General features: G+C 38.3%; 1 protein-coding gene across 14 annotated transcripts in view; it reads left to right on the top strand.

The window, feature by feature from the left end:
- Window positions 1-23,934, top strand: part of DLG2 (discs large MAGUK scaffold protein 2) — a 1,061,109-nt gene that overhangs the window by 273,122 nt on the left and 764,053 nt on the right. Inside the window, exon 1 of one of the 14 annotated variants that reach the window (XM_087758918.1) lies at window positions 6,404-6,725. The exons of 12 other annotated variants lie outside the window; for them this stretch is intronic. In XM_087758918.1, coding sequence (XP_087615044.1) covers window positions 6,606-6,725 — 120 coding nt within the window. In that variant the 5' untranslated portion in view covers window positions 6,404-6,605. Of the gene's footprint in view, window positions 1-6,403; window positions 6,726-23,934 lie in introns of those variants that run through there. One more of the 14 variants, XM_087758914.1, reaches the window with a different exon arrangement.

Raw genomic sequence — 23,934 nt, 5'->3', positions numbered from 1 at the left:
CTTTATCAAATACAATACAAAATCAAGTTTTTCTTATACAAATTTACAGTAAGAGCTTTAATTTTAAAAAATTTTTTCATACAAAAAGACTACAGTAATTTACTGGATGAAAATTGCTAGAGGTTTATTTTTAAGTACTGTAATAAATGCAGTTGAACTTTGGAAGTTCATTCTTTCTTCATTCATGCTGTTACCATGGAAATGTGGATTTTATGCTTAAATGAATTAGCTTAGTTCATAAATTATAGTTCATAAATTATAAAAGTGAAATGTTAATTCATAATTGGGGAGTGATGGCAAATCATGAAAAGATAGACATCATTTTCCCCAAGTTTCGTTTTCCCCGAGTTTTTCAAACAATCATGGTAAATGATTTTTTTGGGCTGGAAACAAGCATAGGCTTCTAATCGTCTAAGCTTTTTACCTTGTCTTGAGCTCTACATCTATCTGCGCTGAATCACAGGCAGTGTATATCAGAAAGGCCCAACCACCATATGTATTAGCTTCTATAGGGAACGACAGTGAAGATAGATACTCTCTCTCTTACTTTGTTCTTGGTATTCTGTCTCACAAACATGCACTTTGCATACAAGCATATCCCTGTATACGTGTGAATGTATGTGTACATATAAACAATGCAGAATAAATGGGATTCTGTCTGTCTACACACACTGCTATCAAGGTGACAATCTCACCCGACAAAGGTGAAAGTATAAAAAGCACCATGCAGGGGTGGCAAGCTTCAGTGCACATTTGCTCTTCCAGCACTTCAAAACTATGGAGTTTAGTCTTTCCCGCTAATTTATCCATCATTATGACCTCCCAGAAGTGGAAAATTAAAAAAAAAAAACACTCCAAAAAGAGCAGTTTTGCTAAATTAATCTCATTTGGATAAAAGATGTTATCTTCCTGTTGATCATCTTGATCTTCACAGAAACATTCCCATAATAAGAACAAAGGGCCATCTAAAGCAAAGATTGTATCCCCTTCATGAGAGATTTTAAAGGACGTTAGACAAACGTTTGCCGAGAACAGTCTGTGTATGGTTAATCTTCCCTCAGCAAAAAAGTCAGACTAGATAATCTGCTAGGATTCCAGGTTGGCATGGCCTTTAACTTGACTGTGGATGGAAATAACTTTTCAAAGGTGTTATCATGAGAATGCAGGTCAAGGAGAAAGGCAGCTGTCCTCTCTTAGTCACAAAATGAAATGCACATTGTGGAGACATGCTAGTCATCAATTTGAGTGAAATTCAGGAAATTCAACTGGGGATCTTCAGAGCTGAAAAAGTCTTCACAGCCTGGGTCTCTCAATAAAGGCTGTAACAGAGTCACGTCTTCTCAATCAGTTGTATAAGATGAGGTATAAAATAAACTTCATCCACAGGTTACATGTACAGCAGAGGAAAAATGGGTCTTTGAGTAACTCAAGATACTTTGTGAAGCTTAATTCCATTCCTTCTTTCTAGGCCTCTGTTCCTTGTTTTGCAGTATTCTGTTTTCGGGTCATTGGGAGCAATGAGGAAGCCTTTCCTGAGAAATTTGCAGTCATAGAGAAGACTCACAGGATCAGGCCATTGTTCATTTATTTTTTATTTATTATTTGGCCATATAGTTTCTTTAAATTTGCTTATTATAAATGGTTTTATGGTTGTTTCAAAATACTAACAACAACAACTTGGTTCATAAAATATGCATACATTTAATATTGAGAAGGAATGATTTCTAAGTAAATTACACGTTTTTCTCATATATCTGATGAACACCTTCTTCAACGCAACCACAGAGGACAGAAAGCAAAGGGCTGGATCATTAGGAAGAAAAGTATTAAATGTTCAAAAATCAGACAATTAAATATTAAGATGACTGTGCAGGAAAAAAGAAATAGAAAGTTTTCAGGAAAAACTCTTGCTTAAGTTAAATCAGCCCAGGGGAAGGTCTTTGCTGTTTACTGGCCTGGAAGTGAGGAAGAATATTTGACACAGCAACTTTTGCATCAGAAAGCCAGGGTGCCAGAGAGATGTTTACAATACTGGAGATGAGAGTTTGTAAATAATCTATTCAGCCTTTTTCTTTCTCTTTCTGGACATTTTAAGATTTGCTGAGCTCAAGCTGCTGATTTAGGTCCTCTGTCTGTTATGTTTTACTAGACTTTGCTATAATGGAAAAGCTAAGCAAGCCTTCTTGCCAATTGTGGCTTTTGTTCCACCTTCTTCTTTCTGCGGTTATTTCAAGATGCCCCATAGACTCAATCCACTCTTCAGGAGTCAACATTTTCCATCTAGAAACTGTAGACCCTACAGAACCCAAGACCTGCAGTCTGCATTAATGTTTTCTCCAATATCCCACTCCCCAACACAGATATTTTCAGTCTAATGATCTTCCTGTAGCTGTGCAAAATAACATTTTCATGACAATTTAAAGTCTCAAAAATGGGGAAAGGAATAAAATCATTCTAGTTTAAAGCTCACGTGCTGAAATCTGAGGCATTTAAGCAATGTAGGACTAGAGGGCTGTATAGATTGTGTCACTGCAGTGTGCAAAGACAGGGTATGATGGAGCATGACTGTAGCCATAGTGCCATGACTGCACAAGCCAGTACCTCCAGCATCACTGCAAAAAGAGGGACAATTACACCCCCGACTGCTGAAAGTCAGTGGCGTGGATTATCAATGTTGATACTAATAAGAGTTGCATGGCCAGACCCTACAGATGGCTTTGCAAACCTCCACCATTACATCCAACTCCCTGCAGACATCTGCTCTCCCCTCTTTTGGAGGACAGGAGTGTCATTTTTCTCTCTGTCTGCTCAGAGAGCAATGCACCCTCTTCTTCAGTCCTTTCCCCCTCTATTTTCTGTTTTTTCTAGATAATCTCTGCTTTCCTTGTGATCATCAGAGTGTGATCACAAAATCTATCCTATTGCAGCGAGCCTTTTAAAAGCAATTTGTAATATTTCCCCACAAATGTGGTGCTTAAGTGAAGTGGGGCACATTGCACTGTTGTAGAGCAAACACTGGAGAGCGTTACTTTCTTTGCTGCATTTTTAGTCTATTGCTTTTATTGTTACTCTCCTTTAAAACATCCCCCTTTCCATGATGCCTGGAAACAAAACAAAATCCAAACTTGAAAATAGTTAGGCTGCTGAGGATGAAAATATTGCTTGCTGGTATGTTTTCATTTTTCCCCCATAAGGTTTTCCAAGTACTGCCTGCTTTGTGCTTGTATAGTGCCATAGCACGGTGGGGGTCCTTGACCATAGCTTCAGGACACAATGGCAATAGGGCATTTCTACTACTGCTACTACTACTACTACTACTACTACTACTAGCTCTTATTGCTCTTCTTCTGGGCAGTGACAGTGCTGTTTGACTCTGCTGCAGTTGCCAGAGGAGGTGGTGGGGCGCATGCTGCAGAAGGGCTGTCCCTCCCTCATCATCCAAAGCAGACTTCCCTCAGGCACTCCTGAGATCAAGGTCTTCCAGGGCAGCACGTTCCCTCTGCTCTCTTTGAACCTCTGCAGACAACCAGGGTTTCCTTCCAAGTATTCTGTTTTGCCCTTCCGAAAACACAGGAGGATAAAGTAACGATGAAATTTCACAGCTCAAGATAGTGGCTCTAGTGGTTTCTGTCGTCTAAGAATATTCAGGTCACAAGTTGTGTGTCTTTTTAAAAAGGGTCTGTAATGCAGCTTTTTTGGACTACTGTCTTGCTACTGGTTTTATACTCAACCTATTTTTTTCTTAATGGAGTAACTTCTTTTATCTGTGGGATTCTTCCCTGTGGTCTCCTGTTTAAAGAGGCCCTGAGCACTTGAAATCTTCTGCTATTTTTGGCATGTCTGGTAGACTCAGGCAAGGCTTTTTCCTCACTCATTGTTATCAACTCAATGTCAAAGACCGTAAATATCACCAATATGTGATGCTTTTGAGTAGCTGTTAGTCATAATAAAATATTGTATGTCCTTGATGAGATGCCGCCTTTAAAAATTAGACTGCTGCAATACAAAATGTTTTGGCAGAGGTGAACAAGCCCTGCAGGGATCTGCTTGTGTAGATTACCTGAAGTGGCCCCTGCTAAATACATTAGGTTGGTCTGCTATCAAAGTAACACCTTGTTGGCTGGTACAGAGGTTTCAGTTTTCCAGCAAATTCTCAAATGCCCCACAGTTATTATAGGAAGCATCTGCCACATGGATGGGAGTCTTCTCTTTTTATTCTTACATTGTTATGAGGGTCAGGGTCTGTAATTTCCTAGATAAATTTTCCTCCCAGACTCTCAGGAGTCATGGGAGGTTTTTCTGAGTGAAGACTTTGGGACTGCTTTACTTGTTTTCGTAAATGAGCCTGAAGTCTTTTGTACAGGTGATTGCTTGGGAATTATATAGTTACAACAGCACTACTTTCTTTTTGTGAGATTCCTATTTTCCCCGTATTGGGTTTGTTTGCCTAAAACCAAAAACATTAACTTTTTAGGATCATGAAGAAGAAAGTTGTTTCAAAGACTTTGCTGACTGAAAACTTGTGTAATTCCTTTGGCAGAAAGGAGGCTTGAATTTCATTTTCATATGCAGCTACATGCTTGCCTGAGCCTTGCCTCGCTGTTCAGGACTGTGCATCTATTCATCTTTGCTTTTTGAATTGCATTTCTCTGGTGGATCAGAATTCCCCAAGATCTGTGATATTTTTTCAATGACTAAGATGCTTAATTTTAATTGTTAATGTACTGTACTGCAAAATAAACCATGATTCCTTTCCCTTTCTATTCACTTGAAGAGTGTCAGAAAAATACGTCAATTAATTCTCCCATGCTTTTGCTGAGCAACACGTTACTATGTTTTAGCTTATTTGATGGATATTGCTGCAGCCGTAGTCTGAGCTATCATAACTTTGGGATATCCCAGCTTTATGAATTATGGTATCTAGACCCCAATTTCATTACTAATAAAAATTGCAGAATTAGATTTAAGAATAGGGTTCATCTCTTTTGTTCTGGATGTCATTGCTTGTGCCAAAGAAGGTTGTGATTACTAATTACTTAATTTGTATGACAGATGGAGCTGGGGATCAAATTAAGTAGCTGTCTTAGGATACATTGTAGAGCAATATCTAGCTTTAAACACGACTGCCTTTTTCGTTCCTAAAAAAAGGCACAAACAATGACAGGCTAAAAATAGCTGTTCACTTGGAGTTGACGACAGTTTCTGAGAGCTTGTCTTTAGGAAGATGTTGGAAAAAACCCTGCCGTCTTTCCCCTCCCCCTTTTTTTCTTCTTTAAATGCACGTCCTTCTGTTTAAGCTTCTTCACCTCATTGCCCACAGAAAGATACCCACTGACTTTGATAGGACTTCAGTATTTCTGCAGATTTCCAAGGGGGTTTACGTAAAGCATTATTTAAAGAAATCCTAAAAGTCACTGCAGATATTTCTATTAAGTTATGCTTATCCTACACAAATTGCTCTGTGCTGATAGAGAGGGAGGTAGTAAAGCCTTTTCCACTCTTTGCCTCCCACAGTATCTGCTGCAGTGAAAAGAAAAAAACAGGCTCTTTTCTGGGTTTATTCCTGAAGACTGCTTCATAATTCAGTATGAATATTGGTGGTTCCCGGTGCTGTAAACAAAGAGTTGAGATTTTGACTTTGTGTCCCTGCAGTCTAGTAAACAATCAGTTAATTTGTAGCATCCCAGTGGTTGACAGGAGTGAGAGAAGTGGTTTGATCTTATTTTTGTGCTTGTGAATTAAAGCTTTGCCTTCTGGCTTGGTTCTGAGTTCCCTCCTTCTGGAAGATATTTGAGCATTTTGAATTCAGAATATGTAGTTACAAATCTGAGGGCACAGCCTTCTCCAGGATTTTTCTGCTTTCATTTTAATTTTTCTCTGTGTTTCTAATCCCAGCAAGCAAGAAAACAGTTTGAAAACGATGTCCAGTGTCTGAGCTAGGAGCACAATGCAATTCAGGACCTTTAGAACTAGTCCACTGCATTTTTATTAAATGAGAGTGAAGGAGTAGGTGGGACTTTTTATTTAAAAATAGATTAGCACAGGGGACTGAACTTGCATTTGAGGAAACGTTAATAAGCCAGCCAGCTATTGTCCTTAATCAGAGACTGTATTTGTAAGTAGAACATGTTGAATCTGTCATGATTGATGACGTTGTCTTTGTTAAAAGGGATGCTGCATCTTTAACAAGAGCAGACAGAAACAGTGCAGAATCTACAGTAAATTTGAGAATTGGAAGAGAAAGCTTTCTTCATTTTTCCCTGTATAACGTTTGTCAAATATTGAAAAGAAAAACATCAAAGCCAGGGGGAAATATAAGTAACTCGCTGCTTACATTTTAATTCCTCACCTTTCCCCTCTGGGTGAGTTCCCCCTCCTTTTTCCCCCCTGAATTTAAAATGCTGGAAGGAAAAGCAACTGAGGTCCAAGTTTCAGATGCTGAATTCTCTGCTAATTGAAATTACTGGGCATATTTCTATATATAGTCAATGAAGAGATATGTAGCTTTCACTCAGTGCCTTCAAGACATGTCTTTTTGTAGTCAGAAAAACAGAGATCAATGCATTTTCAAACTGACAGAGGGAACGGATGCTCCTTAGTAGCACATGCTCGGGATCGTGTGTGTACCGTTTGTGCAGAGCAGAGACGCTGAATACTGGTCCATATGCTCCTTGTTTACTGCAATGTTTTTTGCATGTTACTGTGCACTCCGGACTAATGTGAAGGTAAGAGGAGACGAGACAACAATTTGGCAGGAATGTACATGTAAAACCAGCTGCAGAAAATGTCTACCTTGTGTTGCTGAGTACTTTGGAATTGCTAGCTGAACAGGCGTATTATTACAGGTGGTTGTGGAGGCTTTGTTTTATCGTTGTCTGTGTAGCTAAAGCATAGAAGCATGTTTTAATTTTGCAGCTTAGCGACCTTCAGTTTTTAACTGCTTGCAGTTCAGGTTCTGGGCTTGTACGATCTGATAAACATGTTTTGCTACTGTCCAGGTAGGCCAGAAACAAGATGCCAAAGGCTGTTTGTGCAAGGCTACATAGCTTTATATAGGATAAAAATTCCTATACTCTAGTCCCCCATGCATCCTCCAAGTGAAGCTGCTTGCATGCTTTCTTGTTGATTACTTGTCTGAAAATCGGGGGTCTTGCTGCTGTTATCTGGGTTGGTTTTTGTGCTGATTTGTTTCTAACTTGACACAAAATGCTTACAAACAAATTATAAGCGATGTCCTAAGAAATAAACAAGGGATTATTACTGCAAAATGCTAGAGAAGAGTGCCAGCTGGCACTGGTCTCACAGTAACTATTAACCAGCGTTTGTCACTCATGTCAACATTTGTTTGCTCTGTTAATTAGTGTCAGAACTTCAATATAAGTTGCTGGATATATTACCTTCTCTGCAAGTAGGACAATATTAGCAGACAGGATCATTGGCATTGAATTGAGCTCTAAGTCAAGCTGTGGGCCAGCTGTGGGAATCCAGTTGCATAATTTAAATGAATTACAGTCCTTAGTCAACATATTGGGGAGGTACTTTTGGCATTCTGGCTTTTTCAAGTTCAAATGAGCGTGTCTGTCTAGGAAGGAAAGCACTGGCAAATGCCGGATAATCACGGTTAGAACTGTTTTACCTGGAGAAATAATTGTAAAGGATATTTTGCTTTCAACCTGCTTTAAGCATGCTTCTGAATTAAAGTGAGTTTTCTGTATTTGCACTTGGTTTGCTAATAATGAACTTCATATTTGTTTATTAGGTCAAAATAATTTTTGCCATTTGATTAAAAAAGTATTTTGTATCAAAAGCTCACATTCTAAGAGTCTGCTCCTATGTATGTGGTCAAAGTCTGTACTGCTGATTGCTGTACTGAATTGCTAAGCTTTCACATTTTATTACTTTCTAATTAACTTTTGCAATTCACTTTCTGAGGCACTTCTGAGGAGGAAGGTGAAAAATGTATTTGCTTTGAATAGGTGAATAACAACCCAAAAATACAGGTTAAAACTTTTAATGCTGTTCTGTCTTCCTAAAATACATCCATTGTCCTTTCCTTATTCTTCCCCTATAATATTTTTGCCAGGTTAGTAAATTATATCCACATTATATGCCCTGTGTTCTGTGCAGTAAATTGTCAATAAAGAGATGTTTTGAGACCAACCATTCTTTATTGCTCATTTTGTCCCGCAGCCTGCAGTACTGTGGTGAAGGTGTTCTGTTAAAGTGAGTCTGTTGTTGAGAAATGATTTCTCAGTCTCAATAACAAAAGGTACAGGGGAAATTTCAATATTACTATTTTTACTGTAATTTCCAGGAGATACCTTATCAGTAAGTACCACAGCAACTGTTAGGAGTCTCATGGGTTTAACTTTTGAAATGTCTTTGTTTCCATTCATAAACACAGACAAAAGTGAAAGTTTTGTACTAGCCCAAGTCTGACGATTGTTTGGATAAGACAGTTTTAATTTCTTGGAACTTCTTCAGCCGTTAAGTGTCTCTGGAATAATTGTTTTGTATACAGTATCTGTTATTTACATGATAGTGTTCTAAGGATGTTTGGTTGTTCTAATTTCATCAAACTCGCCCACTTTCAATGTATACGTTGATCATCTGCTTTCCAAGCTATACATTGGGGCACAATAACATAAAAAAAGCTGCATAAACTTTGCAAATCCCCCCAGGAATGGCCCAAGTATGGCAGCATCACTTGCATCTTCAGTAATTCCTATTTCCTTTTACTGACATTGCAAATTATTTAATAATTAGGAGTTTATTGAAAGGTGCTCCCAATGCCCGGTCATTCTAAAATGTATTACATAGTGTATCTGTAGAACTCTGTTGCTTTTAACTTGGTTGGCACTAACATAAGCCACAGCTTTATGGGTGGCCAAAATAAATGAAATACATTATAAAACATCTGTTTTGAGTTTTGTATTTTCCCCCTTTTAAAGGGGTGGAAAAATCTTAGTGGTTCTCAAATATTTTAGTCCTTAAGTCATAAGATAGAATTAAGCTATAAGTACAGGCTGTAACAGGAAATAGATTTGCTTGCCCTGGAAAGTGAAAAAGAAAAGCAATTGGGTCTGTTTCTGATGGCAGCTGCAGTTTATGGCTTTAAAGAAAGCAGATTTTGCAAGTTCAAGGTAGGACTCTCGCTTCTTGATTGCCAGTCTATCTGAAATTGCCCATGTGAACTTAGTTGGCTTATGCAGCCTTATAAAAAGAAAAAGAGGTCTATCCCATGCATTCTTAATCAAAGCCTATTTTTACAGCTGACTGAAGAATAGTATTGACCATGAACACGTACCTGCCTATGTGAATAATTATTTCTTCCTGCCTGAGCAGAAACAAAGTCAGTCATTAAAAAAGGAAGAAAGATATCTGAGAAGTTATGAGCAAAATGTCTTTTTCCGTCAGAGTTTCTCTGGACCCACATTTTTAAAATGAAATTCAGCTTAAATTAGAAAAATAAAAAGAAAATATAACTATTGCTTACTGTTGCCTATTTACTAGACACAACTTTATTAAAATTCTACATTTTTGACTGATCTCTTTCTTGCTCTCTCATGTATGCACAATTTTGTACCTCAGTGGAAGATATTATAAATGAGCACAGAAGTCAGGGAATTAAAATCTAAAAGCAGTGCCTCCAAGATCAGAAGTGCTCTTGTGGAAATGTGCAGCGTGCCTGAAAAAGTGAACTCCTACTGTATGTAGTAGTTAAATATGTTGTATTTTCAGCATGAGGAAGTCTCAGGAGCACAGGCTAACTATGGCAAGGGGCTGCCCAGTGTCAAATGTTTGTATTTTTAATTATGCCCACTGTGTATTGAAAATACTTTCTGTATTTATATGCAAGAGATTTTTAGAGGTTGCCATTAAAACCTTTCTGTTCTTGGCTTAGGCAAGTATTTCAAATTCCCTCTGTATTAGCAGTATTTCTTGTAAAACTATGGGAAACATTGCAAATATTTAGGTTCCATAGTCTGAGCTAAGCTTGAAAAACTTTTAAGGACTGGGGTCTTACTTTTCTTAAAAGTTTGTAGGAATTTTGCCTTCCCCTTCCCTTGATGAACTCTATGTGTAGTTCCGACAGATTTTACTGTGAATCTGGGCTGCTATTTCTGGCTGACAGTTTGAGGGTCTTACTGGAGGCACAGCTGGTGCTTCTGGGAATTTGGGTAGCAGAGCTGATGTCTTTCATTTGTACTTTAGCATGGGACTTGATGTTAGAGCTGGGCTTTCTCACCTTGAAACACCTCATTCTCAGCAGCAGTCAGCACTGGCTTTGGGGTTGTCAGAGCTTCATGGAAAGATCAGGGGTTTTTTTGTTATGAATTTAGATCTATACCCTTTGAAGTGCCAAAGGCTTCCCAGGAGGTTCAGAGTTACTACAGCAGGAGTTTAAGGCTGTCTTCATGTTAATGGGTATACTTGGCACCTCACAGGATGGAGCTCCTACTTGAACACTGGGTTAACTAAGTGCCTTTTCTTGTTCTGGCTGCTAACTTTGGGTCACTGTGGTGGTGATAGAAGTTTTCTACATACCATCCGTGCACCTCCAGTGCTACAACTAAATGATTATGCTATCCTGTGTCAAATGATAACCATGAAGTGATTTATGGCTGAAATTTTGACCTATGCATTGTCACTTTTTGAGGATCTCAGATGATGCAGAGGACCTGTTAGGGTAGGAATGGAGTATGGCCAGGGCCCATGGAGGATCCTAGAAGCTAGCTTCATTTAATTGCTTTGTCTTTCTCTGTTCGTCCTCTTGTCCCACCCACATTTTAAAAATATAAGTAATTATTTTAACCTAGCAGTTTACAATTGCAATGTAAGTTGTGGATTAAGCAATAAAGGCAGAAGAATCATAGTAACAAATAGAAAAATGTTTCATTGCCAAAAGCTGCCAAACGTCACAAATGCCAACTGAGCGGCTGACTTCTGTCTACATTTTTACACACAGCTGTGACTCTTCCCCTTTCCCAGTATATATTAATGATATAGGCACATAATTAAGTTGTGTATGTCACATATTTCACCACCTGTACCAAGAATTGTTCTGGTCTTCCAAAGGAAAAGAGTTTACAGATCTTTCAGACTTGGGCCTCTCTTGCCAAAATATGTTCTGCTGTAGTCTTATGGTATTCTTTGTAAATGGGGAATGAAGTCAAAAGTATTTGGACTCCCAGCTCTTGCAGACTTCCAGACGTGGTCCTTGGTTTCTTATGCATATTTTCTGCCTTTAAATGTTCTATCATGCACCATCCTCTAGCACCTTTCTATTAAGTGAGGAACAGTTCAGAAGTCACATGAATGGCTTTGATGTAGCATTTTAAAAGGAGTAAGCAGGAAAGATTGGTTTCTCACTTTTTCTAATGTAATTAAAAATAAACTCAGGGTAGTTTTTATTTGTGTTTACACCTTTTTGTAGTTCTGATTATGTCTGACAGTCTGACTTACTTTACTCATAACTGCATAGTCATAATAATACAAGTGGCAGGTCAAAGTATTGTTCCTCTGGTACTGGAGGACACTAAGGCAAAATGTAGGTTAGCACTAGAAAGCAAACAAAGATGGTGTGGAATTTCCACCCTGAGAGGTTTGGGGACAAGGCAAAGGACAATATTATGTAGGTTGTGAATTTCTAGTTGCATTTCTGTAATATATCTTGTCATCTGTTTATAAAATGTTTGTCTAGGCTATAAAATAAGCAAGACCTTGAACTTTGTAAGGGATTTGTTTAACAGCTGTGGGATCTAGCCTTGAGAGCTAAAAACAGCTGAGCTGTTTGTATTGCTGTCATTCTTTTGTTAAATAAAGATGGAATTTTAGGGAAGCGATAACTCATTACAAAAAGGGGTTAGTGATCTCTTGGACCAGCTTCTACAAAGAAAACTCTCTCAAAATTACGACAGTAGTAATACCTCAGCATTTCTTTCTTTTGGTAGCTTTCTGTGCCCGTTACTAAAATATATTGCTACTGCCCCCTCTTATGCTTCACAGGAAGTTAAAGTTCTCATTTATGGCCCAGTTTCTGCAATCACACCAGTGATGTTAATAGCAGTTCTGGTCAACAGGAGATCTGAATCCAGTCGCATACAGTTCAAATAGAAGTTCTATCTGAATAAGAAGTGCATTATTTGAATCCTGAAGATTGATTTTTCCACTTCTGAAACCAAACTTGGCCAGATTTGCAAGTATTTAAAATACCTAAGTATGTACTTTACCACTCCGCCCAGCTGCAAGTGTTGATTTACAATACATACCGTAATAAGTTATGAATGAAAGCGATAATTACAATAGATTAATAACACAGCAGCAGCTCTGGTTTTCTAAATATAATAAGATTGGGACTATATTTAACCCGTAGACCAGAATAATATTCCCTTAAAGGCTATTATAAATGTACGGATATGTACAGAGATGCTAAATGACAAGCACAGTATAAGAAATTAAATCCACTACTAAGAATTCTTTATGAACACTAGGCACATATGAATATTATGCTATGGGGATAAGGGGTACTTATCTAAAGTTAGAAGAGTTAGTCACAAAAATAGTGGTTGGAAGATAGAGAAGCTAGGCACTATTTTCTTCATTCAGAAATTTCTGGATAGATACCAGTACCAAAAAAATATTTTAGTTCTATTTTGTGTCTCCCATTTTAATATGGGCTCATTAGACCTTATCTGATGAGCTATTCTTATCAGAGATGTATAATTGGCCTTTTTGTTAGAGGAGAATTGAAAAGATCTAGGACTGTAAAAGTATTTAAATTTGCTGGGTTTTTAATATGTGCAAGTAACTAGAATATAATATCATGTCTATACGTGGCAATTTTATGTTTACATAAAAATGATGAAAAGTTAAATCCTCTACTGTTAAATCACCACTGATGGACTTGCCCTATGCACTTAAGATGCCAGTGTTTGTGTGATTTTTATGAGATTGCAGAGAAATTAGATCAACAATCTTGACAGCAATGCTGTCTACAAAATATTGAGGAACGTGCAGTGGATGCAGGCAAAAGTATGGGTTTTTTTTCTTGGGAAACTCTGTGACTCCTGTCACCCAGATGGGGAGAAGTGCAGAAGACCATTAATCAGTGATGGATGGAGTTGATAACAGCTTGCCACAATTAAAGGCTGCCCAACAATCTCTCCTGGTTAGCTTCTATCTACATTCACTTCTAAATTCATCTGTTTCTCCTGTCTCATTTGTTCATGCTAAGTTGGATAAAGATGTTCTGTGCCTGTGGTTGAGTGGAGTGTTGCGTTTTCCGGGGCTAGCCTTCACAGGTGTGTCCTCTCTTTATGATACTGCTACTGGTTGTATACATATTTTGGACATGCTGAGATGTTTTGTTGCTATCCAGGCTTCCATGTTTTTGGCATGGGATAAATGTATGAAATGCTTGTACCTGATTTTGGAGGGGGAAGCCCCCACCCCTTTCCTTCCATGATATCCTTACAGACCGTGGGAGACAAGGAAAGCGTCTTTTGGAAGTAAAGATGCAAAAGAAGATTCCAAAAGAAGAATTGATATTTTTTCAGTTGTGGACACGCACCAAAGGAATGAACTCTGGAACACATTCAGGCAGTCTGCATTCCACCTGTGTCCCCATGCCAAAATAATGAATGATAGCTACAGATTAATGGCTAATACAGAAGTTAAAGAATGAAAAAAAAAATATTATTAAAAGCATAGCCATCACTGTTTTCTCAGAGAAGGAGGTAGCTGATTTTTCCCTTTGTATCTCCAGACAGATCTGAGTGTTTGAAGTAGTATAAATCCTCCTGATAACTGAGTAGCTTCCAGACTTCTGGAAAGACAAGTAAAACAAAATCCGAATCCCATAAAAACAAATCAAAGAAATGTGGGCACAAGCATTTTTTGTTTTAGTCTCACTTTCACCAAAGAAAGAGGTGAACCTCTCAAATTTCAAATAGGAATCTCTGCAGAGAAGTAACTGGAAAGGCTTGCCTGCCTTTGATAGCACAGAGGATCATTAAAACCTTAGAAAAGGAGGATTGACTGGAAAAGTAAAACTCGGAAAACCATTTTCTTCCAAGTTGCAGGACAGATGAAGAAAAATATCATAGATACTTCACACATATTTGCAGATATTTTGGACAGGATTTTCAGCCTGCTCCAGATTTGTTTTCAAAACTTCAAAAATAAGTGGCCAAGTTTTCAAGTTAGACAGAACAATCATAATTAATGTAGTCTATCAGTGCAGACTGTAAAACTACCATGAATTGTTGGAGGAAGGATACATCTCTTGACACCTGCCATACCTTTTCGGAAAACATTCTGTTTCTGTTGAATAATTTCTGATGAGGGAGAACAATATTTACAAATGTATTATTCCAGGGGTTAATTAGTCAGTTGGAAACATGTGCCGTATTTCTCGTCTGAATTAATCTAGTCTCAGCTTCCAGTTTTAGGGTCGCTTTCAGGTTTTTGCTACATCTTAATCCTCTGGACGGAGGAGTCCACTGCAAAGGGTTGTTCCCCCCCTGAGTAGCTGTAGGCTGCAGCGAAGGCATCACCTAATCATCTCTTTGATTAAGTAAATAAACTGAGCTCCTGGCATCTTTTACTGCAAAGCATGATTGCCAGAGCCCTCATCCCTCTCATGACTTCTCTTTGAGTTCTCTCCAGTTTCACAGCAGGCCTCCTGATCTGTGCATGCCACAGCTGCATGCAGCCTCAGAGCAGTTGCAGACCCATGCAGAAGTAATAAGTATCCTGGCTCCCACTAAAGATACTGTGTGTACGTCCAGGGTTACACTGCCTCTTTTAGCCACATTGCTATACTGGGAGTTCACGTTCCGCCCTGTATCTGGCAGGATTTCCATCTGCTTAACAGCAGATCTCTCTGGAAAGTGCCCACAAGGAAGGGTTGCTTGCTTTATTCCCAGAGTTAGGACTTTATTGCTGTCTGTGTTAAAAAATATATTGATCCGTATCAGTGACCTGTCCTCTGCACCATTTACCACACTACCTTTTTTCTGTCTTTGCTAAATCTGGTCAGTAGTAAGTGACTGAGTTTTATCCCAGATTGATCAACATTTGAAAAGCGTAAGGCCAGGACCAGCCCCTGAGGATCGCACTGAACACAGCTGAACAACTGTCCCATTTGTAATTACATTCTGAATCCTGTCAGCTAGACATTTTTAATCCATTCAATGTGTGCCATTTTGATTTTGTTTTTAATAAAATGTCATGCAGCACTGTGTCAAATGTTTTACAGAAGTCTAAGTATATTATATCAATATTGTTACCATTGTCAGCCAAATTTGTAATCCCATCTGAAAAAAGATAGCATGTTAGTTAGCTTGACAGGATCTGTTTTCCATTAACCTGGCATCATATGTATTTCTTTCCTTCAGAAATTAATATATATTTTATCAGCAACTCCATGCTAAGTGCTTTTGAAAAACTAGCCATAACTAGCACAATATCAATTGCTAGGAATGAATCTCTTTAAATCCAGTCCTTGTTTAAGTCCCTATTTAGAAATCTATCTCTAGCTGAGCACTAAGTGAAAGTCAGGAACTCTGGAAGGGTTGGTCTTGCAAAATAGGGATCTCCCAGTTAAAACGGAAAAGTGAATAGATTGTGAGTGAAACAAAGCTCATGTGAAAGAGATGGTTTCTTTTATCGGACCACCTCCTGTGGCTACAAAACAGTGGAAGTGCTTCTGGGTACACAATGCCCTTTGGTCTCACTTATATCCTTAGGTTATCATGGCTATGATAACGGCTAGGAACTCGGCGACTGGACATTATATGAAAAGTCATTTTATTAGAAATTAAATCATACTACACAGTTCTTTTAGAAAATGGAAATGTTAAGACTTTAAAAGATGATTTTGTTTCTACTAGATGACCCATGAAGTCAAGAACCTGAATTCTTGCTGAGAAGGTGTTGGAGTACTGATCAGTACGTTCATACACTCTCATTCCTGTTTGCTTTTGAGATGTTGTTAATTTCTTATGAAAACCTGCTTTTGTAGTGAATCACATGATACATTCATACAGCTCTCGTAGTGCTTGAGTTCTTAAAAATGGGGACATGAAGGCCACATGCTGGTTTCTAACCACGTTTGTAACTGGAAAGTGAATATAAGGCATTTTGCCTCTAAAGCAAGAAAGCAATCTAGAGAACTCAGGTGGCATTCAGCTCGCTTAACTTCAGACATAACCGATGTAAACATCTATATCTAGTGATTTCAGGCTCCCTTTAGTGTCAGTAGAGAGGAATTGTCTCTTCTAAGGCATGATTCATATGACCTACTTTAAATATCTACATGGGGATGAGATTAATTGTGTCCTGAAAGTGCCAGTTTCTCTCCATTTACCAGAGAGAGCTTAGGTGACTAGCTGAGATGTAGGTCTCTCTCTTATAGACATTTCCATGTGGTCAAATTAATCCCATCCTTCAAAGCAGCAAAGATGGGATTTTTAATGCTGGTCAGGCAGCTTTTTCTCTCCTTTCCTTTTGCATATAACAGAAGGAAGACATAAAAATGTGGGGAGGAGGAGCAAGCTGTTGTGAAGGGTCAGCCAAGATGCCCTGGAGATGAGGCAAGAGCAAGAGCTTGCGGGACTATGAGATCATCTGATTTATTTTCCTTTGTTTTTGTCTTGGTTCTTGCTTCTAAATTACTTAATTAATATACAAAAAATAAGCAGTGAGTAATCGAACTGAGCTGTTTGCAGCATGTTTCCCTCTTGCCCAGCTGGTAGATCAGCCCATTATTTCAATGATGTTCAATTGTTATATTTTTTTTAGGTGCTTTAAAATTATGAGAGAACAAATTAAGGACAGCACACTTAGGTCTGATTCTTTTCTGAGAACTGTGCAGTTTTCACAGTGTAGGCAGGTGCTGCAAAGGCATAAAAAAAAAAGAGATAGAGCACATACTTTGAGTATTTTAGCTGTCTTTGAGGCAGGAGGTCTTCATCTGAGCTTGGTCCCTATCAGCCAGTAAATCTAGATAACTGAGAAACCATTTCAGCTCACCCTAAATTAGACACCCACAGTTCAGCTGAACAGCTAACTGTATCATCACCTTCAAAAGGGACCCAAAACTATGGGATCAACTCAGGGGTAAACTTCGCTTCTTTGCAAGAAGAAAGACTGAACATGGACCTAAAAGTCTAGGTGTGACTCTGGAAGACCGGAACTGCTGCCACGGATTCACCAGAAAAAGTCAATAGAAGTAATAAAGTCACTAATGCATCCTAGGGGGATATTTTGTGAGGATTAATTAACAAATATTTGTACAGTACATCTACTGTAAATTTGCCATGTGTCTATAATAGGTGGTAAAATTAGCAAGCAATTTAAGTGTCAGGGATTGTTTAAGATAATTACCAACTTTTCAAAAGTTGTTAGGAGCTGGTTACCAGGGGATTTGTGAAGATCTAATTACCATTAGCCATCAGACCGAAACAGGTGACTTGATCCTGAGATTTTCCTCTGGTTAGATTTAAAAGTTGACATGATCTTTTAAACAGATCAAATTTCACAAAAGTTTTGATGGTTAAGTGAATATTTATTTCACTCTTGTTCACACAGAAAATGCAATACTTCTAACCTAAACACGAGCTCAAGTTTAATTGTAACCTGTAGCTTGTTGCTATGTAATTGTTTTTAACTGTATTAAGCTAAGGGAGAATGTTTGCTGTCTTCTCTTTTTAGAGAGATTTAGAGACATTTAATACAGACATATGTTTTAAAGATTTCTTGACAGGCTAATAAATCATGAATGGATGGATTGTCCCCTATCAGGATATAGTTTCACACAGGATGATGAAACAAAGATGCAAAAAGATTTTTTTTTTTTTTTGTGGTCCATAGTTGGGGGCATACATCAGCTGGAATGGAAAATGAAAAAAAGAAATGAGAGAAAAGAGAAAAGGAAAACTTTTCCCCTATGGTCAGCCAGGAAGAGAAGTGGTGGGGGTGTCCCTAGATGAGCATTTCCTTCTGGGTGTCTTCTCCAGTGCATCAAGTGTTCCCCAAATACCTTTTCCAAAGTAATTTTGTAGTTTCCTTGGGACCTTCTCAGTCTCCCCCACTGTTTTTTCTTGCCTGTTATGCCAACAGGGCTGACTGGAGCACTCACTGATCAGTCAGAGACATTGCAGAACTAATAAGCTTTGTGCATATATCTTATGGGGGAATACTTAATGGCTCTCTAAAAGACTACTTTTTACTGGTATTACCTACTAAGCTCTGTTTCATCCCTAGCAGAAGGTTATAAACCAAAATTTAGGGTATAAGGAGTGGCAAAGGGTGAGTGGAAGGAAAAGCAATTCAAATGCTGGAAACCAAGGGCTAGAGGTACTGCTGCAGCAGCTGGGGCTATGTAGGTGGGATGTGTCAACGGGAGAAGCTGACTACAACATTGCACATGAAGGGCTGCAGAGGGAAAGCCCTGAGAATTACACAGATTAAGGCAATGTGCAACCAATAAAAAAATTGTGTTGGGAGAGGAAAAAAAGAGAAAGCCACTGTAATAATTTTTCCAAATGAATGACTATACAGACTTCTTAACCCTCAGTGGACAAAGCCCCTTGGCACCAATCTTGCAATTTACTGCACAGAATATCCCCTCAACCTCCCAGCACACTCCCAAACCCCCCAGCAGAAGTACCTTTTGTCTCTCCTTGCTAATTGTAAACAGTAATGAGTCACTTCTGGGTTTCCCTGTTTTATTCTGGTCTTACTCATTTCAGTTTTATTACGCCTAAATTGCATCTGCCATGACTCTGTCTCTTCTTCACACATGTACAATCTCTCCACTGCTGACATTTGATGCTAGTTCCTGGCTTTGCGTCAAACTTCTCTATAGAGTGCTACTTTTCAACACAGTTCCTGAATCTCTGATCCCTCCAGTGATATTTTCTCATTGAAATACTCTCTGTTTCTCTTGCAGTGCACATCTTTTGGTGGGTACCTTGGGACACAGCTCAAAAAAAAATGCTAGCCTTACTGTTTCAAATCTTCCAGATCTTCTTCCAAGGTTTTTTTTCCCTTCTTTTCCTTTCTGTGGCTCTCAGAAGCTGACTGCTGTACCCTCTGAGAGTTTGCCTTTGCACAGTGAGTTTAAGGCAATGCAATATCAAAACAATGCTATACAATGCTACATCAATGCATTTTGTATTGAAGAAAATGATAGCAGAAAGGCGAAGATAATAATAGGGCCTGATTTTGGACCTACACACATTGTATGGTGGTTTCCCACCACTATACTGGTGTCCTCACTGCATCTCGTCCCCTTCCAGTCTGACTCCAGGGCCACTGTTGCTCCTTCCTCATCATTTTAGGGAGTTGTGCCACTGTCTTTTTCCCTTTGCCTTTCCCAACTCAGTCCCTGTCTGAGCCTCTTTTAATAAAATATCTCACCACCTGGAAACCACTGTCCTGTGTTTTTCATTGAAGTTTTCCAATGTTCAGCAATTTTCCCCCTCAAATAACTAAGCTGTTTTGCTGATCAATTCTTCTTATTCCTCAGGGAAGACTTTATTTTTCTCTGTTTAATTTCTTCTTCCAGGGAAAAAAAAGTTACTTTGTTCTCCTCAGTTTCTTTACCATGTAATACCAATTCCTGGTTAAATTAAAAATAAATAAACAGAAGTAGTTTTTTTTTCCCCTTTCTGTAATTACATGTTGGGTCTGAAATGTTATCAGCCTAGAGCAAGAACAAACCTACAGTACCTATTTGAAAATTCATCAGCTTTTGTTTATGTGAAGGTCACTAGTGAGTAGAGGCAAAAAGGCTTTCAGGATGAGAGATTTTAAAGATTGAGGCTGTTTTCTTTAGAAAATACATTAATTAAGAGGCCATAGTGCTAAACATTGTAAAGAAGATAAATCTTCTTGTCTCAAAGTTTTTCTACACATTCCACTAAAGGGGCATTCAGTGAAGCTGAAAGGCAACACTCCTAAGTCTGATGGAAGGAGATGTTGATGAAAGCAATAGTGCATCACTGGAACCCAGTGACAAAATACCATAGATGCCAAGAGTTTGGAAAGACTTAATAAAGAGAAAAAAAAAAATGGAAAAATGACATATGATTTCAAAATATGGGCTCAAAAGTACAAACTAGGTAAGTTATTCTGTTGTTCAGATTTCTTGCCCCTTCTTCTGAAGCAGCTGGTACTCTTCTCTGCCAGACACAAGTCAATGAATAACATGATTCATGACAGTTTTGTGTTTTGTGTTATAATAGTAATTAGAAAAAAGAATTATCAATGCAGTGCTGAAACTTAATCCCTCAAGAAAGGCATTATGAAATTAAGGTTTGAACTCAAGGAACAGAGTCTCTCTGGCCTCCATTTCTTTGAGGGAATTTATAACCTCTGTTACATTTGGCCTAAGCTTATTTTTCTGTTCCTCCTGTTTTAAGTTTCTGGCAAAGGGCTTCTGAGCTTTACTTATCTGCTGTAACCACAACTGGCTGAAAAAACATTCTCAACCATGTAAGGAAAATACAGTATCAGTAGGAATACAAAAGAACATGAATTAAATGTAAGTGGTAGTGTGCATGACTTCAGAATCAGGCAAGCTGAAGTTGCATTGAATATTGACTGGATGCCTCTGAAGAACTAAGTGCAAGTGGATTAAAATAAAGACAGCCCAAGAAAGGTATGTTTCTAACTGGAAAAGAAGTGGAATTTGCCTTAGGAAAAACAGTCCTTCATGTGATGATCATCTGAATGGTTACAATCTGAGTGAAGTTGTTTAGAAATCACTTTATGTTTCCTTGCTGTTGCTGACAGTCAGGTTTTGCTCACGCTGTTGTGCAATACTTGTTTTTTTAGACGTTTTCAAGTGGGGTTATATTGTGAGATAACAGCAGATATGGTCTGAAGTACTTTGCACATGATTTTAGTATACATTTTCACACCTGGTTTTCTATTGTGAGTTATTCTGGAAACTTAAATGTAAGGAAGACGGGGAGATCTGCATTACTAACTTTCTTTCCATGTGGAACTTCTTTCTGAGGTTTCAGGGAACTGTGCTTCTCTCACACTATCTATGAGAACAATGGTAAAAGAGGTTCTGACTTAGTAGTTGAGCTTCAATTACTGGAGTAAACTTGGTTTCTCCTGCTTTCCCCAAGGCTTGGTTTGTCCTTCCTTTCTGTCTGGAGCACCCGTCTGGAGCAGGCAGAGGAGGAGATATCTGTCAAAGTACTTTTATGACTGACTAGAGCTCATTGCAAGAACCCCTTCATCAGTGCATCCTTGGTAATTCGGTCCATCCTTGTTCACCAGCTTTGTTATTCACGTCATTTTTTCCTTTTGATCCTTGTTTGTTACAGTGGTTGATTTTTCTGAGTTACTCTGTCCAGTACTGGTTTAACCACTGGTTTAAATTTCACACCGCGTTTTAGAATATGATAAAATAAATAAGCAATTTATGTGGAAGACGTTAAAAGTGAACATCAAAAAAACTTAGGAATGTGGAAGAGAAAAAACAAGCAAATCCACTTTCTTTCATCATACAGTTCCATGTAAGGACCTAAGGTAAAAACACCCTCCTCAAAACATTTATTTAAAAGTGACTAGAAAACATCCATGGTGGAAACAGAAATTGAAAAGATTTAAAACAGAAAAGTGCAAAAACCTGCTCTGCAAAAGTAGCAACAGGTTTGGGGATTAAATGTTTTTACATTCTGTGTGAGAAAATAATACTTGTAAAAATTATCTCTTCTCACCCAAGTCTTCCAAAAGTCTTCCAAAATGTTGCATGCCAGTGGAAGGTTTTAAATTTCTTGTGTGTGGCATTGGTTGTGCACACTCATCCACACAAACATCAGAAGAGGCCAAAATGTTGAACTAGGAGCCATAATACCTTTGCTCGTGTTTCAACTCATTTGCTGCTTTCTGGTGAAATCACTAGGGTTACTGTGACTTAATCTTCTACATTCAGAAAATGTCTTTCCAAAGAAGAGAATGAGGATTGTACTGATTCTTATAGTCTTCAAATGAATTGCCTCTGTTCTTAAATTAAAATAGGTAGTGGTAGCTGTAATTTACATAATATTTCTATCAACAGAAAAGAACGTTAGGATCAGTCAGTGTTGAGAATTAGAGTAAGCAGAAATCTTTCATAGAGGAATTACATGTTTTTGTAGGGCTTACATTACCTTTCCTGGACCTCGTTCTGTCAGCAAGGTCTGTATCCTTGCATAGCCCAGCAGTAATTGTTTCTTTTTTTCTGTAGTGATCCAGTCCCAGGACACCTTCTATCACCTTTTATCAGCAAAAACACCTTTCAAATGGTAGCTAACCAGAAAAAATATGCCATGTAAAAATGAAACCCAAGTGGTGAATACAGACAACAGCTGTGAGCCTTTTCAGTTGGAGAGTTTTATTTGGAGGCAGTATTCATCCACACAGATGGTTGAGATGGGCTATGAAAATGCATTAATGTACTAACTGCAAGAAACTGCGATATTAGAAAATGCTTATTAGTTGTCTGGAAGAAGAAGAAACAACCTGGATGGAATGCAAAGCCTTAAACTGGTATAGTGAATAATGAACTATACAGATCAACTCTAGACAATGTGGATAGTAATTGCCTGTGGAGAGACATAAAGATCTCTCTCTGCTAACCCATTTGGTAGGTAAGCTCCAGCAGAAATAAGGTTGGGAACCTCTAGCAATAAGAGCTTAGTTTTTACTCAATGGGAAAAATGCCAGTTGTTCCTCAAGTCTGAATCCTAGGTCATTATAATTTTATGAAGAAACATTCATGATATTAAAATAAGTTCTTCACAGAGAATTCAAGATACGCTGTTTCTATAGGTGAGGAAAGAAATGCTCTACATATATTAACAATAATTTAATGTAGATTAAAACATATTTTAGTGACTACTTGGGTGAAATACTCATTCTCTCTGTATCTACTTTACAGCACATAAAAATGCCACAGATGTTACAGAGCCCTCGAGGCTTTTTTTCCAGCTTTAAGAAGATTCCCTTGCAGAAGCCTTTGTAGAAGACAACTGTAAACTCTGTGGGAAAACAACCCACAGCCCTGCAAAGATTTCCAATAGCACTGGGTGGCTGTTGTATGCTACAAAGCCCAAGGTTATTAGTTACACTAGGCTCTTTCCACCTCTTTGAGTAGCCTAGGACCAAGAAGACAGAAATATAAATGAAATCTGCTTTATTGCCCTGCTGATCTTGGCTTTCAGTTCCTGGCCTATACCTGTTAGAAAATTGTCAGAAGTCCCTGTAATATGTAATTTGCAGTGCTTTTCATTAATTCTGTTTTATACTATTTTGCCTGCTCTATTGGATAGAACAAATCCTGATTTAAGCCATGAATATTAATGTAATATGCTTTCTATTTTTTTGTTATTTGGATTGCAATTATTACATCACCAGTTATAGATATATACTGCTTCGCATAATTAATTTCACATGTGACCATAACACAAACAGAAGAGAAATGAACGTAGCTACATGCTGCATTCAGGACTGTGTCTCCTCAGCAGAGGGGATTTGTTCAAGTTCTTTCTGTTTCAAATGCGTGTGATTTCAAGGTTTATTCATGATGGTTATTCATGCAAACATGCCTAATTGTTATGGAGAGTGTGTGTAATTCCATGTTCTTAATCCAGAAAACAGGAGCAGCGAGGATTTATGAGCAGTTGGCTCAGTGGTAATGATACCTTCTAATTCAAGAAAGCTGTTGCTTTGATATGTTCTCAGTCACAGCTGTCCACTTTCACTGCTTTTTGCTCCTGTTAGACCTGCTGAGCCAACACCGCTAAATGAGAGCAAGGAGACACCTCTGTCCCATTTTGCACATTGTCAACAGAATTGTTTCCTGTGGTAAGTTCCCACTGAAAACAACGGGGGACCTGGAGGTATCACAGAGGCATAAATTGAAGT

The sequence above is a fragment of the Nipponia nippon genome, unplaced genomic scaffold (genome assembly GCF_047370975.1).
Source record: "Nipponia nippon isolate SJK-2023a ecotype South Korea unplaced genomic scaffold, ASM4737097v1 scaffold_2, whole genome shotgun sequence".
Lineage (NCBI taxonomy): Eukaryota > Metazoa > Chordata > Aves > Pelecaniformes > Threskiornithidae > Nipponia > Nipponia nippon.
Note: the sequence above shows the minus strand (reverse complement) of the source record. Positions and strands in the feature narration are given on the sequence as shown.